Source organism: Miniopterus schreibersii, assembly GCF_964146895.1.
Source record: "Miniopterus schreibersii genome assembly, chromosome: 7".
Classification (NCBI taxonomy): Eukaryota; Metazoa; Chordata; class Mammalia; order Chiroptera; family Miniopteridae; genus Miniopterus; species Miniopterus schreibersii.
In genome coordinates, this window is record NC_138108.1 from 5,429,726 (window position 1) to 5,447,927 (window position 18,202).

Here is an 18,202-nt window from a genome sequence, read left to right on the forward strand (position 1 = left end):
TGAAACTCCTTGGAGTTTTATGGGTTTCAAGAGTTCTACAATATAATATATAAATCATATTACCTGACATTCCCAGTAGATTCTAAATATCATTCCATATACATCTAAATATCGCTCCATATACATTAAATACTTAAAAAATGAATACTTCTGCTAAATAAAGACTGCAGATAGTCCCATGTCTGTCTCATTCAGGTTTTGCCACCAAATGTGCTGTGTTCTCAATTTTGGACTTAGGAATTATGAATAAGGGACTGTTGGCCTGTACAAAAAGTATATTTATGGAAATAATTTATTTGGAAGCATTGTTCCAATGAATTCATCAAAAATGATAAAAGAATAGATGAATGGTTTCCTTTTGTAAAACTGTCTATTAAAGTTTCTTGTTGAGTGTTCCCTTTTTAGGAGGCCTTGTTTAACCTGTTGGTTTATTTATAACTTTAGCTTCCTGGAGAAGAGCCCATTGGAAGAGTAGAACCAGTGGGTAATGCACCTTTGTTGGCATTAGTTCACAAGATGAACAACTGCCTCAGCCAGATGGAACAGTTTCCAGTCAAAGTGCATGACTTCCCCAGTGGGAATGGGACAGGAGGCAGGTAAGGATCATTGCCTGAGTGTGCCCTTGCCCTTAGACTGTGCTTAATTCATCTTGTTGAGGTAAAGTGGCAAGGGGTTTGGTAAGGTCTTCGTCTGCCTGAAGAACATTTAGTTATAATTACTGAAGAAACTTTGAGTAGTCTAAAGAGTAAATCAAATACTATTTGCTTTTAAAATCACACTATTTCTTAAACGTGATTTTTTAAAAATATATAACTTAGTGACTTGGCAATTTGCAGTCTGTTTTCCTTAAATTGACATACTGTAATATATAAAGCTTTTCTTCAAGAATTTTGTGGATATGGAAAATAAAACATTTACATTCAGTGCAGTAGTGTGATTTCATATGTGATATGAGTGTTCATAGCTTTTTATTGTGATGGGTTTTAACAAATAAGTATTTAATTTGAAGTTTTGCTGTTTTAATAAAACTTTGTTTATTCAATAATGTAGTTTATAGGACTCGGGAGGTATTATAGAAAGAATTTATTGTAGTAGTTATTTGTTGTGTTTTATATAAAGTTATAAGCTTCCTAGAATGACTAGAAGCCTGGAAAATAAGAAGTTAGTTCTTTTAATTAGTTTAGTTTTAAAATATACAATCTGATGTGTTTTCAAAACATACAAAATTTTGATTGAATTAAAACAATATGGCAGCACTGAATAGATAAAGTGATCGATGTGGACTCAGCTTTTTATCTGTGAAATTTAATGTAGAGTATGGCATTCGGTTTTGGTCATTATGCTACACTGGAGTATTTTATAAAATGGGACATTTTCAACTGCTGAAAAACCATGAAACTTTTCATTTTTATCCAAATATATGTAAATAAGTATGTTTACATATGCATGTGTCAGTATAATAGAATATTCTTTCCCATACCCCTGTTTGCATGCTTTATGGATCCTTATAGAGAGCCATATTTTAAGCTTGTCTGTATCTTACTCCTGCTGGCCCTTTTCTGAAATGAGCAGTTAAATAGCCTTTCCAAGTTTAAATGGATGTAGCTATTAAACTGCTTTATTCCAAAGCATATAGCAAAGTTTATACACCTGAAACTAATAGGAATTTGTGTGCCTTTTAAATACAACAAAGTAAGTTTTAAAGGTTAGTCTTAAATGTAATTTTATAGCAGGAATCACTTAATTATTTTATAATAACTTTTACTAAATTATTTGCTGATAAGTGCTTACTTTGTGCCTTAAGAAAATGCAGAGTTTGTATTATCTTGCTTTTATTTGAATTAATGTATGTTGACTTTGAAAATAATAGAATAACTTTTTTTCACAAATTATCTTGAGCTTTTCTCTTAACAGAGGATCGCAGGCTTTAAAATTTTTCAACACACACCAGTTAAAATGCCAGTTACAGAGACATCCAGACTGTGCAAATGTGAAGCAGTGGAAGGGTGGACCTGTCAAGATTGACCCCCTGGCTTTGGTACAAGCTATCGAGAGATACCTCGTAGTTAGAGGTACGCTTCATAATGTATATTGTGTTTTTGTACATTTAGAATGAAATTCTGTTACGGAGTATACAAATAATTTCCCTGTTTGTTGCTATTTCTGTTAAAAGCTAGCATGGGGAACCTGTGTTGCCGTCATTTATTGTGTGTGTAGTATGTGGAAATGTGTCCAGCATAGTGGAGGCTGACTTCTTACTTGGGGGATGAGTTAATTTTCCTGTTGGAATATAGTCAAAATGACATTTCGTACTTGACAGTTGTCTCAGATCTTTCTGCTTTGTAGATCAAAGTGTTTTTCTAAGACTGTGTTAGCTTAAACAATATAGACAGACTTCTCTTTATCATGTGAAATCTGCCAGGGTCTAACAGCTGTCCTGGATTCCTAGGGTATGGGAGAGTGAGAGAAGACGACGAGGACAGTGACGACGATGGCTCCGACGAGGAGATTGATGAATCTCTGGTAAGGTGTTACTCTCACCAGGTCGCCGTGTGTGATGTTCAGGGCCTATAGGTTAAATAGGTTTTGTTTTGCTTCATTCAGGCTGCTCAGTTCTTAAATTCAGGAAACGTGAGGCACAGGCTGCAGTTTTACATTGGAGAACATTTGCTGCCATACAACATGACCGTGTATCAGGCGGTGCGCCAGTTCAGCATACAGGCTGAGGATGAACGGGAATCCACGGACGATGAGAGCAACCCTCTAGGACGAGCTGGCATTTGGACGAAGACCCATACAATATGGTACATCGCAAAAATGGTTTTATTTGGTGTTTCACCAACTCTGACACTGTCTGTGTGTTTTGGAATTGAGGTTAATGGCTGAGTTGCATAAGGAGAGGGACCCTAAATCCCACATTTCACTATTAAGAGCCACTTCAAATATTTTATCTTACGTGTGTGAATTTATATTCCTCATTAAGTCAACTAGATACAAAACATGTATTCTTGGGTATAATTATAGTTTCTATATCTACTTTTCTAGATTTATTTTAGGTCTTTAATAAGACAAACATGTCTTCATAAGATGATACTCCATTAGGTATTGAGAATTTTGGCCTTTCTGAATCTTCAGAAGCATTTGGGTGCAACTTCCTGTCTTGTTTATGAATATTTGCTACTTACATTTAAAGAGAGCTATTCTTTTCAGAACTCCTAGGGCGGTGGTCTCTTCTAGGAAGCAGTGGCATTGGTAGTTTTCTGAATCTGTAAGTAGGGAGAGAGAGGATAGATCTCAGAGAGTTCTCTGGTAACTCTGGCATCTGTGGCTTACACTTTGGCCTTGTAGAATAATTTGCAGTTTTAAAATCTGCTTTTGGTTTACCTTCACCCCTGTCACTTTAGGTACAAACCTGTGAGAGAAGATGAAGAAAGTAATAAAGATTGTGTTGGTGGTAAAAGAGGAAGAGCCCAAACAGCTCCAACAAAAACTTCCCCTAGAAATGCAAAAAAGCACGATGAGTTATGGCACGGTGAGTTGCAGTGTGAGGGGACGACGGGCTGCCAAGGCCAGTATCTCCTTGCTTCATGGAGTGATTTATTTGTATCTAGCAGTAGTAAAATCTGAGTAGAACTTAGAAAAAAATGAAATCGCCACCAACGTTTGACTGCTTTTAATTGAACCCGTGACTTTAATGTCTAGAAAATGAAAATTTAAGTATGCAAAATTAAATTTGGAAAGAAAATTGGGGAAAACTCTTGTATTTTTTCCATGAAGAACTCATGTTTACATGAAGGCTAAAACAAATTCATTAACAAAACCCATTCACTAAAGAAGAAAGTGATCATTGGCAGGTTGGCCCTTAATTTTTATTGTCATTCATTATGGTAGTATAATCCAGTAATGTAGAAGGAATAAAAAATTTTGCCAGGTAATATAATGACCAACTGAGTGTAATAGCATCTCCCAAATGACTTCTTTTCCTTTGCAGTATTTTCTTCTAGTCTAATTTTGCTGGTTTCCTTCCCCCCTTTTTTATGATGGTAGTAATGCCTTAGCATTAGTCTACATTATTATTCTACGGGAACTCCCTTTATCGGGGATTTCTAAACATTGGTGTCAGTTGATGAAATTTTCCCTGGTCCACAGGAATAAGGACATTGTAGGAATTTTTCCCATGAAGCTAAGTTTGTTCTTTGTAAAAGGGTCTTTAGTTTGAAATGTTCTTTTCTGTGTTTTTGGTGCTAAAAATTGCCCTTTCTTTTGTAAAGTGATAGTGTTGTGATTTTTAATTCCTTTGCTCAGTTAAAGCAAATGGCAACAGTGGTAATCCCTCACTTATTTATTTTTATTTTCATGCTACTTGTTGAAATATAAGAACAGTGGAATCACAACTCCTGCTTGGAAACTATCAAAGTCTATCATGTCCTATAAGCCTTGTGTTAAATAACCAAACTAAAATATACAGGAAATTTCTATAACAGTGAATTTAGAGTCAAACATTTTGTCTTTACTCCTCTCTGGCTGTTTTATTGTTAGCTATTATTTCTGGTATAAGTGCAAATGAGTTAGTGTTTTTTCTTTATAATGTTTATTTGGGTATGGGAAGGGAAGTGTAAATTTCATAAGCCTGGATGAGTTATGTATGAGATTTAAAAAAATGTTCAAGCTATCTGTATTCTACTGATAAGATACCAAGCATTAAATCTTAACTTGTAGGTAATATTTTAGGCATCATAAGATGACACTGGTTCTGTTGTCTTGGCCTAACTTTGATCAGCACTTAACTGAACTTTTCCCTCTAGATGGAGTGTGCCCATCAGTATCAAATCCTTTAGAAGTTTACCTCATACCCACACCACCTGAAAATATAACTTTTGAAGACCCATCATTAGATGTGATTCTCCTTTTAAGAGTTTTACATGCCATCAGTCGATACTGGTATTACTTGTATGATGTGAGTATTGTTGAAGTTTTCCATGATGTGTTATTCATTGTGTGTTATCTCATAGTTTCTGTCTAGTGATTTATGAATTTCCTGTTGTACTAGAAACAGAAATAGTGACTCAGCTAAATGTAGGGATCCTGGCCCAGTGAAATATGATGTACTCATCAGCAGAAACTTCTCCCCTTTTTTTTCCTGGCCTAGTTTTTGGATTCGTTCTCTTGGCAGACTTGTAAAATATTCTCTAGCTGTAAATTTATTAAATTAAGCCACAGCATGAAATTGAACATACTTTTATTGTAGTTAAAAAAATTTCTTTTATGTACATTTAACCCAAAGTTAATTTATCTAAGTTACAGTGTATATTAAGTAGAGTTGGGTGAATGCGGAATAAGGTCTTTGATATTTATATAACATAACGAAGAAGGAACGAGTTGGCCTTGCATGAAACATTAGCTCCCACATCAAAGACTGAGCCAGTACTCGTGGTATGTGGGGGTTGGGTGTTTCAGCTATGGCATTGTAGAAATTGTCATTTGGGTTGGGACACAACAGTGAGAAGCTGTATATTGTATTTTGGAAACCAGGTAAAATCTAGCCACTTTGTATACATGTTTGGGCGTAAAAGACGAGATAGTGAATATAATTCTAATGTTTCATTACATGTAGACTTTTCTTTAACATTTTACAGAATGCATTGTGCAAGGAGATTATTCCAACTAGTGAATTTAATAACAGTAAGTTGACAGCAAAAGCAAACAGGCAGCTTCAAGATCCTTTAGTAATCATGACAGGAAATATCCCAACATGGCTTACTGAACTGGGAAAAACCTGGTAAGACTATCACTTCTGTAATGGTGACCTTGGGAGTGTTATCATTGTGTTGGTCTTTATATATATTGTTACAAAAACAGTGTTTAGTGAACCTGTTTAAATGTGTTTAGTAACATTGTCATATTTGATCACAGCTTGCTTACTAATGTAGCTTTAGCATCCAAACAGACTAGGCAAGCTGGGGCCAGTACTAAATCTATTTGATTGTATAAGTCTATATGAATAGGAAAGTACACAAGGATATTTGACTGAGATTGAAATCCTGTGCCACGATAAGGCAGATTCCAAAGGTGGAGTTGAGTGATTCTCTGAGCCTGCTTGGGTCCAGACCTGCATTCTTAGAGACTAGAGAGCTGTACTGATCAGTACAGTAGCCATGAACCACATGTGACTGTTTACATCTGGATTAATTAAAATTAAATAATATTAGAAATCGAGGGGTTTTTTTAGTCACATACGCTCATGTGGCTACCTGTATTGGACAGAAACAGATACTGAACATTCAGGTCATCATAGGAAGTGCTCTTGGCAGCTCTGCATCAAGAGCAACCAAAATCATACATCGAGAGGCAGTAGAACCTCTTGTTACTGCAGGGTTTGTTCTTTGAAAAACAGCAGCTGCCTTTTGCATCTTTGAGTAACTTATACATGCCAGAGCTAAGAGAAAAGTCTCGAACCAGTAAAGCCAGGACTTGTATATATGTGGAATGGGGTGGGTTGGTAGCCTCATGAGTGGTGATCAGATTTTAAATTTTAGCTTCCACTAGTCATGTTCTATTTCCTAAAGGTCTTTGGGTAGATTAAAGACAATCTTGGATAGACTTGATTTCAGACATAGAATTTTAATGGTTGAATTTCAGATTTCACAGTGAAAGGCTACATTTCATACAAAATTAAGATTCTTCAAAATTATTTTGCCTAGACTATTTTTATTATATTTATAGTTGTAACTCTTTGTCATACCAAAAGTTGTTTCTAATACAGGGTTTTTTATGGTTTCTAATTCTAATTCAGATAATAAATTTATATTGCATCTTTTTACAGCCCATTTTTCTTCCCTTTTGATACCCGGCAAATGCTTTTTTATGTAACTGCATTTGATCGGGATCGAGCAATGCAGAGATTACTTGATACCAACCCAGAAATCAACCAGTCTGATTCTCAAGATAGCAGAGTTGCACCTAGATTGGATAGAAAAAAAGTAAGTTTCTCCCCCAAATTGTTAAAGATAAATCAAACTGAGCTTTTCAAAATAATGGGGAAATGAGAAATGTGGTGCACCTAATTATGCCTGTTGGTTTAGAGGCATATCTTAGTCACAGTCATCTTTTTGCTTATCTTTGTTTTAATCATCTTTTAGCCATATTTTCATCTTTTAGTTTTTGTAACTTTTTTATCTTGTCTTTTCTCACTGAGGCTTTCTTCCTTTCCAAATGTGTAACTTAAATTAGCCCCCCTTTTATAATTGATCCCTTATGCAGTAGGTAGAATTAATCAGATGTTTCATTCCCTTAGCAAATTACTCCAGTTAGAAGAGACTGAAACAAAATCCTTGATATATTTCATGAATATGGATCAGTTAGCCCCCTGCGGTGGTGACTTCCTCTGCCTGTGCTTCTAGTCTGGGCTCCACATTCATGGCCCTAAAACACACAGCTCTGAGCCAGTTCCATCTGAAACCCGGCCCCACACTTATGCCACTACACTGCTTTTTACTATGACTCCTCTGCTCTGCCTTTTTCTTGCTGAGGGCTCGTATTCTAGTCTCAAAGCGTTTATCCCCAAAAGTCTCCTAAGAGCCGTTGGTGATTACAGAAAAAGGAGCGGAAGGGCTGAGAAGCAAAGAAAAACTGAAACATACTTAAAAACAGACCAGAAACCCTCTCATGACTCCTGTCTTGATCTGAGTCATTAAGGTTCCATGAACGATGGAGCTGCTAGAATTTGGAGATGTTACCAGATCTTCCTCAGCCCCATGAGTCTCAGGAGCTGCCTCCCGCAGTGCTTGTCAGGCCTCTGCAGGCTCAGGGCCAGTAGGTTCCCAGCTCACCTGTCCTCTCCATTCCCGTTTCTTCATCGCCCACCCATAAGTGCACCCAGGGAGATGTTAAGAAGCGATAGCCCTGAATTGCTTTGATGTTTGGCAAGGTTTCAGAGATCCTTTCTTCTCCAACTTGAACTTTCTGAACTTACCATGGGCTCCAGATAAAACTTACACTTGCTTCTAGCTTTTCTTCATGTATGCCAGGGTGCTGTTTGTAGCAATGTGGCTACTTCTTAACCTTTTCTGAGGTATGCTTTTTAAAAGAAATAATTTTTTAACAATTGAATATTTGCCCTCCCATAGATGCCGCCTGTTTATTAAAGTGCACTGTGAACTTGGTCTCCTCACTGTTGTACTTTATTTTGCAGCGCACTGTGAATAGGGAGGAGCTGCTGAAACAAGCCGAGTCTGTGATGCAGGATCTTGGCAGCTCACGGGCCATGCTAGAAATCCAGTACGAAAATGAGGTGAGCTTTGGAGTCTGGACAGTATCGAGCGTGATTTGTGTCCTTAATAAGATGTCATTAGAGTTTCTTGGTTTTGTGAAATTCTAAAAGACAATTGGGAATTAACAAAAATATGAAGATTTGTTCTATTTTCTCTTGAGTGATTTGTTCTAAGTTCTCCATTTTTCAAGGTTAAACTGTATAATAAAAGTATTTTTTCTGGCATAAGAACAAATGTTCCTGTAATCTTCAGTTGATAAAGTAAAAGGATATTAAATATAACTTTCAAAATGTTTGAACTGCTTTTTTAAAAAACAAGTTTACTGAGATATAACTTCTATGTAATAAATGCACACTTTTAAGATGTAGAGTTTTAAGGGTTGACGGATATAGCCTGCAGTCACTACCACATCAAGATAAAGAACATAGTTCCATCACCACAAAACGTTCTCTTAGACCACCTTCACAGTCAGTATCTTCCTTCAGTCTGTTTCCTTTTATTGCTGAGTAATAGTAACAGACCATTCACTATGTGTATTTACCATAACATGTTTCATCACCAGTTGATGCACATTTGAGTGTTTTTAGTTTTTGATTCTTAGGAATAATGCTGCTATGAACATTTGTGTACACGTCTTCGGATAGACATAGGTTTTTATTTCTCTCAGGTAAGTACTGCAAGGTTGAATTGCTAAGGCATTTGGTAAAATATATTTTAAGTTTAAAAAAACACCAAACTGTTCTCCATAGTAATTGTCTCTTTTTTTGTTCCCACCAATAATGTGCTGTGTGAGTTTCAGTTGCTTTACACACTCACCAGTACTTAGTGAGTTTATAGTGGTATCTTACTGGGATTTTTAATTTGCATTTCTCTGATGAATAGTGATGTTAATTTATCTTTTCATTCCTTATTGACCATTCATATATCTTGGGAGAAATGTCCATGAACTCTGCCCACTTTTTCATTGGGTTTTATTTTATCATTGAGTTGTTGAGTTCTTTATAATTCTGGATACAAGGTGTTTATGAGATAAATGTTTTGCCAAGTATTTTCTTCCAGTCTGTGATTTATCTTCTCATTTTCTTATGAAATGTCTTTGAAAGAACAAACGTGTTTACTTTTGATGAAATTTAGTTTATCATTTAGTAGTTGTTGTTTTTACTAGTTTGTGCTTTTGGATCTCAAGAAAGTTTTCCCTAATGGGTCTCATAGATTCCCCTCCCCCCCCATGTGTTCTGTAGTTTTTAGCTCTTATTTTTAGGTCTGTCATCTGCCTAGAGGTAATTTTTAAGTGTGGTGTAAAATGAGAGCTGAGGTTCTTTTTCTGTTTTTCTGAACATAAGGCTATTCAACCTTTCAAGCACCATTTATTTGGAAAAAACCATACTTTTGTTGAATTACCATGGCACCTACATTGAAAATCAGTTGATTATGACTGTATCTATTTCTGGATTTTCTGTTCTTTTTTTATTAATCTTTACTGTATGGGTTACTATAGCTTTATAGTTAGTCCTGAAATCAGGTAATGGGAGTCTTTCAACTTTGTTTTTCTTTCTCAAAGTTGTTTTGGTTAAATTCTCAATTCCTTGTAATTCTGTGTAAAATTTAGCATCAGGTTGTCAGTGTCTACAAAATGTCTCGCAGGGTATTGATTGGGTGGAATTATTTTGAATCTTAATCAGTTTGAGACTCAATTCATGATACAGTGTAGCCTTTCACTTACTTAGGTCTTCTTTAATTTCTCAGTATGCTCTATAACAAGTCTAGAGGTCTTTCATGCACATATTTTGTTAAATTTCTCCCCAAATACATCACAGTTTTTGATGGTGTTGAAAATGATACTGTTCTTGCATTTCAATTTCCAGTTGCTGTTCATAGAAACAGTTGATTTTTGTTTTATATTGATACTGTTTTTTGTAACCTCGATAAGCTTAATTATAGGTTCTAATAACTTTCTAGTACATCTTTTAGGATTGTTATAAACCCAGGGCTTAGGAAACTTTTCTGTGAAGGGCCAGATAGTAAATATTTCAGGCTTTGTGGGCCAACATGATCTTCACCACTACTCAGTTTTGCATTTGTAGCATGAATGTGGCCATAGGCAATACATACATGAGTTATCATGGCTGTGTTCCAATAAAACTTTATTTATGGAACTGAAATTTGAAGTTTATATCATTTTTACACATTGTAAAATGCTATTCAAGATTATTTTCAACCATCTAATATTCTAAAAACCATTCTCAGCTTGCAAACCATATAAAAACAAGCAGTGGGTCAGATCCGTAGTTTGCTAACCCATGTTGTAGACAGTCATGTCTTCTGTGAAAAAAGTTTTGCTTCTTATCTAAACTTTGTCTTTTATTTCTTTTGAGATGCTTTTAAACAGCCAGGACAGTACACCAACATAATCAAATAATGATTGTTCTATATATTTTAACTGAAGTATTGAGTCTTGGGAATACTTTTTTTCCTCTTTCATTTAATTTCGTAAGCGTTTTTGGACTTCTGAAACTCTTATGGGCATAACATTTTCAAACCGTCCATTATACTGATTATTTATTTATAATAGCCAACAACTCTGCTCCTCAGTTTTCTTATCAAATATGGGTTATAGTACAGCCTCAGCAGTTGTGACTGGGTTCACAGTGTGAAGCATTAGAATAGTGCCTGGTTCATGGTCAGTACTGTATAAATTTGGATACTATCTGTAGTTATCCAAGCAATTTTAATCATGACTTTGATTTTTCATTCATTTTTCTCCTCATTAAGACCTTGAAAAGTTAAGAATATTCAGTCATCAAAATTAAAATTTTAAGTAGTAGTACTGGGGAGTATACAACCAATGTGCAGAGTGCCTGCATTCAAAGGAGTATAGCGTAGTTGGGGAGACCCAGGACAGAGGTACAAATAGGTGTGGCAAATGAGCGGTATAGGTACCAAGTGAATGAGGCTTTCAGACGAGGACCACTGTCCCGGGGATGTGGGGGGGAAGGCTGTGAGAAGTAAGCCCTTGATTTAAACATTAATGGGGAGGGGAGAGTTAAGGGACAAAAGGATGTGGCTTGAGCAAAGGATTCTGCTTGGTGGGGAGTTGCAGAAGGGAGAAACTGCTCTGGAACTGATGGGAGGGAGAGGAGATGGAATGGAGGCCTTGACTGCCAGAATAAGAAATTTGATTTTCTTTAAAATCTACCCTCATCATGCCTGCTGCTCAGAGGATACAGTTTTAGGTGTTTACATGCCCAGAATTCTTATTCATAAAACTGCAAGACTTTTGTTCTAGGTGACTTGTCTCTTTAGTTTATTTAAAGAAGCTTTCTCCTTTTTTTACCAGCATGTTTTTCTCTCACCAGGAATGACTTTTCTCTCTTATTCCTTGTGGCTTGTTCAAATTGCATGTTACATATTGGGTCTTACCTATTGACTCTGGAAGAGATTCCAGGAGCTGATTTTATGGGGAAAGGGGGTTGGGAGGAGCACTTCTTATACATATGCATAGGACCTCAGGTTGTAAATCACATTCAGCCACGCAAAGCAGCTGGTGGCCATTAAGAAGACTTTCTAACAACTCTACAGGAAACCAATCCAAAATGTCAGGTCAGAATGGGCTCTATCTTGAATAGGGATCATTGGTAAGACAGGGAAGAACTAAACCTGTCTCTGGACTTAGAAATTCACCCAAGCCCCGGGAATTGGGGCTACAAATGGCCCAGCCTTCCAGGATGGTGGAAGGTTAGAACCTGGAGTTGCCACCAGCTATATAAAGTTGGGCAAGTTATGTAGATTGCTCAAGGATAACTCAGCAAGGGAAATGATAGATAAAGCTACCTCCCCATACAGTTAGAATGACTGAGTAAACACGTAGACTATTGTCACACCTTAAGTGCCACTATATGTTTGAAAGAAAGACTCAAAGTTTTAAGTAAGGCAAGTTTTCAAATTTTTTTGTTCTCTGTTTTTGTTTCTAGAGCTTTATCCTTTCCCTTCCTGTAAAAAAACACAAATGAAGCAACGCCAAAGTACCTACCTTTTTAGTGGAGTAGTGGCTGAGCAAAGTGAAGGTCCCTGAGAAGACCAGGTTGATCTGCAGGGCTGTGGGCCAGCCCAAGATAGAGGCGAAGTCCCAGACTAGATAGAGCTGGTCCTTCCACCCTCACTAAGGCTTGCTGTGACAATACCCTTGTCATTTAACCTTTTAAATTGTCTGTTCTACCTATGGAAATAACAGTATTTGGGTGAAGGAAATAGACAGATCTGATCTGTAATTTTACTTAGCCTGTGATAAGTATGCTAAAGGAGGAAGAGCTGACTGACTTTAAAACACCATCTGGTGGATACCATGGAGTACTGCAGCTTTATTCTTTGCGGCTCTCACCTCTTTCCCCTCCTTTCCCCTCCAATGCCCAGGGTTCAGTGGAGAGCAAAATATACAAAATCCCTACCATCATGGAGCTTTCCTTTTAGTTTAGAGAGGTTGATACACCACCCATACTCATATGTGTTAGGCCTTGAGGCGAAGAAAAAGAAAGGAAAGTAAGATGGAGTGTGATGGGAGGGCTAGAGAGGCCTAAGGTGCCATTTGAGCAGAGGTGAGTCATTACTGTCTGGGGAAGAGGGTCTCTAGCAAAAGAACAGGCAAGCAAAGGCCCTGAGGCAGATAGTCCTGGCTGCGGGTAGGTGACTGGCTAAACTTAGGAGTCCAGATGGGAGGAGGGACCACATAGGACATGTGGGCAGTTTTTTGATCCTGAGCTTTTTGCTTTGAGTGAGATGGGAATCCTCAGAGGGTGTAGAGGAATGATACGAACTTACGATTTGTAAGGCTCTCTCTTCGTGCTGTGGGAACAGGCCATGAGATGCCAAGAATGCTGTTGCAGAGACCAAATAGGAGATGTTGGTAGTAACAGTTTAGAATATATTTTGAAGGTGGGGCTTATAGTATTTAATGATTGTTTGGAATGTGGAACAGCCATGGATGGCTCCCAGGTTTGGGTTGGAGTGTGGGCTGAACACTGATGCCATGCACTGCTGTGGAATACTAACAGGGGGTGGGGTGGATTAGGAAGGCATCACCAGGTCCCAGCAGGTCACTATTCGGAACGTTGAGTTAAACCTCGGGTGGACTGCATCTAATCTTTTAAGCTAGTGTGGGTACTTTTTAAAAATAACCGTGATAATGGTAGAGTAATGCTCATTATTTGCAAATAGTGTATACATGAAATATAGCCTTCTTGAAAGGACTGTGGTTAGATTTAACCTGTAGATTTTAGTATTAACTTGTCATTAGCTGCATATCTAGCTTGTTGTCTGAGTTGGTAGGCACTTGATAGAACATGCAGGAATAACTGGGTTGTGAACACTGCCCCAGGCTCATGTGTCTCATGGAGCAAGGGTTTCCATTCAAGGCTGTATAGTTACCTTTGGAGCTTGTTTCAAAATACCAGTGCCCAGCTCGAAACCAGACCCACCTACTAAATCAGAGTCTCCAGGACGTGCCCACCCCCACGTGTGCATGTTGATTCTGCTCTCAGGAGATCCCAGTGCACCATGGGCTTGAGAAGGTGTACTTTCTGAGGCTAAGTTAGCCCAGCGGGTGCTGGCATGGGTTCAGACATTCCCCTATTTGTGTTTATTTAACAAAACCTCTCTTAAATGGCTGGTGTGTGCTCAGGCACTATAGAGGATACAGATGTGAATTGAAGTTACCTCAAGTGGGATATACAGGCAAATAATGAAATGGTGACAGTGTAAGATAAGTACTTAAGTAGCTGAAACGTAAGCCTAAGAAAAGGAGCAAAGTAACTGGGCAGATAAGGGGGCTTCTCCTGAGGAGGTGACATTTGAGCGGGTGTCAGGATTACCATTCACCAAAGAGAGAATGGGGGAGAGAGCCATGTGCAGACCATGCCGTCTTAGTGTCCCTGAGGGTAAGATCTATAGCTACAAAAGTACTTTTCTCAGGATACAAGCTCAAACCATACAATTACAATGTTAGGGCCATAGGGAGCAGGAACTTAGAAAGGGTTGCTAGCTCTTGTTCTAGGTGACCAAGACTGAAGGAATTCAGTCAGGACAGCTGGGCACATAATCTCTACTGCACCCCAATAAACAGTTTCTGTTAGTACCCACATTGCCAAGGGGTTAGCAGTGAAAAAAGGGCAGCACAAATTGTAAAATTTGAAATTGTTCTACTTTTGTTCTTCTGTAGGTTGGTACAGGTCTTGGGCCTACACTGGAGTTTTATGCACTTGTATCTCAGGAACTGCAGAGAGCTGATTTGGGTCTTTGGAGAGGTGAAGAAGTAACTCTTAGCAACCCAAAAGGTAATATAATCCGAGCGAGTCTGTCAGTTTGTGTTGCTCAGATCAGGTAAAGGGCCCTTATGGGTCATTAAATATATTTAACTTCTAGCAGAGGACCATGCTTTCTCACTTTAGTTTATTTCAGCCTTTGTTTTCTCATTTATTAAATAAGGGACACCCTTGTAGCTCTAGAGGACGTCATTCCATAATCTAGCAGAATACTGAATTTCTTATATGTTCTTAGTTACTAGGTTTTGTTTTGTCTTGTTTTGGGAAAGAGCATCTAAAGTTCAGTGACTTGCTCTTTTACAGGAAGCCAAGAAGGGACCAAGTATATTCAAAACCTCCAGGGCCTATTTGCGCTTCCCTTTGGTAGGACAGCAAAGCCAGCTCATATTGCAAAGGTTAAGATGAAATTTCGCTTCTTAGGAAAATTAATGGCCAAGGCTATCATGGATTTCAGATTGGTAAGTGTATTTGCTTTTCTATAATTTGTGTGTGTGTGTGCCTACGTTCTATGAAAGTACCTATTCCCATGTGCTTAATGCTGTATTTTAAAATGGTGCTACGCAAACTTTAATGTGCCTATGAATTACTTGGGGATTTTGTTACAAAAGCCAGTTCTGATTTCTGTAGTTCAAGGGCAAGGCCCAAGAGTCCATATTTTCACAGCAGCTCCCAGGTGATGCCCAAGTGCCAGTCTGTGGCCCATGTTCTGTTAGAAGCAGGGGCTCAGAGAATCAGGCGTGGTTTTAATTATATATTTTTTAAGTGTTTGACATCAGAGTTTTAATTCAGTTAGGAAAGCTTGGGTATGTAACTAAACTGCAGTAAATTGCCACTAGAGAGCTGGAATGAAAATAACCCAAGAAAATCAGTATTCATAGAGGTATGAGTATTTCTGGACTTTCCTTCATTTCCTCTTCTCACATTTTCTGAGCTACTTTGTCTCAGTATATAGAAGACATTTTCATCTGATGTCAAATTCATGAGCTTACAATTTCACCGTAACTGAAGAGTGAGCCGTTAACCAGTTATTTTAGAAGTTTCTTTTTTCCTTTTTTTTTTTTTTTTTAATGATAATTAGTTGGTTCTTTTAACCTCTTTCCTCTAAACATCTCTTGATATTGAGCCCTTACGGAGACTATATATATCAGTCATTGAAAAATTCTTTTATAGGGTCATTGTTTAAATGGGATTCTTAAGTATTCTAAAATTTTCACAGTATCAGGGCTCCAGATTGAATTTAAATGGGGACAGTTTTATATAATGAGGGAAACAATTCCTAAATACATTTCCCCCCTGGGGATTATTTGACTTTTTTAAATGACCTCTTGAAGTGTTACAGAACTGAGGCAATTGTAGAAGCTGTGACTGTGAAAATATTTTGCTTATTTCCTTTCAGGTGGACCTTCCCCTTGGCTTACCCTTTTATAAGTGGATGCTACGGCAAGAAACTTCACTGACATCACACGATTTGTTTGACATTGACCCAGCTGTAGCCAGATCAGTGTATCACCTAGAAGACATTGTCAGACAGAAGAAAAGACTTGAACAGGATAAATCCCAGGTAGGCTTAGAAGATGAGCAAACAGTCAAGTGGGTCAGCTTCTAATTATAGAAAGATGGGGTCTTTGTTAAGTGGTTTGTATTTGACCCAGTTATTATTTTATATTAATATGTTATTTTATAAGAGTTTAAATTTTTTTTATCACAACTGAAACATGATTTTACAGTGGGTAAGATGACCTATAATAACAGGAGTTGGTGAGTAAATGGCTTGATTAGCAAATGAAATAAACTCCTAACTGAAACCAAGGACTTTTGTTTGTTAAATTTTATAATTGCGTTATGTATTTGGGCAGATACTATATCATACTGAATTCTTTTAGTAAGCATTTGTATCAATAAAACTATTCTTAGGACAGATAGTTGTGTTTTTTTTTCCAGAAAGGTGGCTGAATTTAGGAACAGTCCATTTGTTTCTAGAGATCTCAAGATATCTTTAAAGATCATAGTGGCCATGCACTATATTTTGGTAACACATGTTGAAGTTTCTCTGTTAGGTTTTGTGGGTAATCTTGAGTTTTGTATCATTGATTTATATTTTTTATTAACAATAGATTAAAAAATTATTTGACTCAGTCTGAGATTAGTAGTGGTTTTGTATCTAGACATTAGAAAAAGGCAAAGTTGTATTTTAAAAATGGCATAGAATCAGATAGCTTATATTGGGCAGGTAACATGGACCAATGTTAAATCAGCTACCATTAGGAATAGAGAATGGAGATTTTGTAGAGCGAGAGAAAGCATCACATTTCTTGATACAATGGAGAGGAGCTTACAGTAGACAGGTGGGGGTTTTAGACTGCCTTTTTATCAGGGAAGATGATTCATAAGGGAATTAATCTTAACTCCTATATTAATTGGTAATTTTGGAGAAATAAGCTTATTAAGGGAAATGTCCAAGTCCATATTTTCTACACAGTATCTGTTGTCTGGATTTGTAGAACCAGTTAAGTTTATGCTTACCAACTTTGTAAGTTTTAAACTACTACAATCTTATTTAGGATCGATCATCTTTTAGGTAAATAATGGCTGGGGGTGGGGGCAAGGAAAGAAAGTAAAATCGTGGCACTGTTCCAAGTGCCTTACATATATTAATTCATTTAATCCACAACAGCCCTGTGAGACTTAGGTATTGCTGCTATCCCTGTTTTACACGTGAGAAACCCTAGGCAGGCAGGTTGAGTAACATGCTACCCAAGGTCGCATACCCAGAGTGGGGGAGAGTGGACTTCAAGCCCAGGCTGCCGGTTTGGAGCCTGCAGTCTCAGACTTGCAAATTGTTACATGTCCATGTCTCCACTGCATTCTCTTCTTCAGATATTTTGAGATTTTTTTCTCTCTTTTAAACATCTCAAGGATATGTTGTACATTCCAGATACCTATTGGTGATAGCAGTTTGTGATGAAAACCTTTACAAATAAGTTATTGAAGTAGCTGTGGGAAAAGTGTCTTCCCATTAGCATAGCAGTGATTTCCTTGATCTGTAATGGGGGGGGAGCAGTGTAGAGAGCTTTTTAGTAGGAGGACATTAAAACAGCGCTTCAGAATGATCATTGTTAGTCTTTGGCTGAAGAATGTTTCAGATGCAGAATGAAAAGCCTTTTTTTTTTTGGTGTCATCAAATGATGCACCTGACACTGAGACAGAAACATGAGTTTTTGCTGAGAAGTACAAGTGCACGTAATCCTCAACAACCAAGTTACTTTAATCTTTTAAAAATATATATATATTTATTTCAGAGAGAGAGGAAGGAAAAGGGGGAGAAAGAGAAACATGAATTGAATGATGAGAGTCATTGATTGGCTGCCTCCTGCACGCCCCTGCTGGGGATCAAGTGTGAAAACCTGGCATGTGCCCAGACTGGGAATCGAACGATGATCCTTCTGGATCATAGGTTGATGCTCAACCACTGAGCCACGTCAGCTGGGCAGTTACCTTAATCTTAAATACTGCTGCCACCCGCTATGTTTTGAATTATCAAGAATCGTAAGCAGCTTTCGGTTTCCTCTTTTAAAAAGGACTTAAAAATTATTTAATCATTAACCTGTTTTAGGGAGG

General features: G+C 37.5%; 1 protein-coding gene across 24 annotated transcripts in view; it reads left to right on the forward strand.

Annotated features, from left to right (window-relative positions):
* The window catches only part of TRIP12 (thyroid hormone receptor interactor 12), a 122,191-nt gene that overhangs the window by 96,089 nt on the left and 7,900 nt on the right, over positions 1-18,202 (forward strand). For 18 of the 24 annotated variants that reach the window (XM_081142983.1, XM_081142971.1, XM_081142973.1 and 15 more), the window contains 12 exons: positions 445-596; positions 1,900-2,072; positions 2,450-2,523; positions 2,605-2,804; positions 3,405-3,532; positions 4,806-4,957; positions 5,637-5,779; positions 6,824-6,980; positions 8,192-8,290; positions 14,482-14,596; positions 14,888-15,042; positions 15,981-16,145. In XM_081142983.1, the coding sequence (XP_080999109.1) occupies positions 445-596; positions 1,900-2,072; positions 2,450-2,523; positions 2,605-2,804; positions 3,405-3,532; positions 4,806-4,957; positions 5,637-5,779; positions 6,824-6,980; positions 8,192-8,290; positions 14,482-14,596; positions 14,888-15,042; positions 15,981-16,145 (1,713 nt within the window). The remainder of the gene's footprint in view (positions 1-444; positions 597-1,899; positions 2,073-2,449; positions 2,524-2,604; positions 2,805-3,404; positions 3,533-4,805; positions 4,958-5,636; positions 5,780-6,823; positions 6,981-8,191; positions 8,291-14,481; positions 14,597-14,887; positions 15,043-15,980; positions 16,146-18,202) is intronic. The other 6 variants (XM_081142975.1, XM_081142981.1, XM_081142970.1 and 3 more) reach the window with 1 other exon arrangement.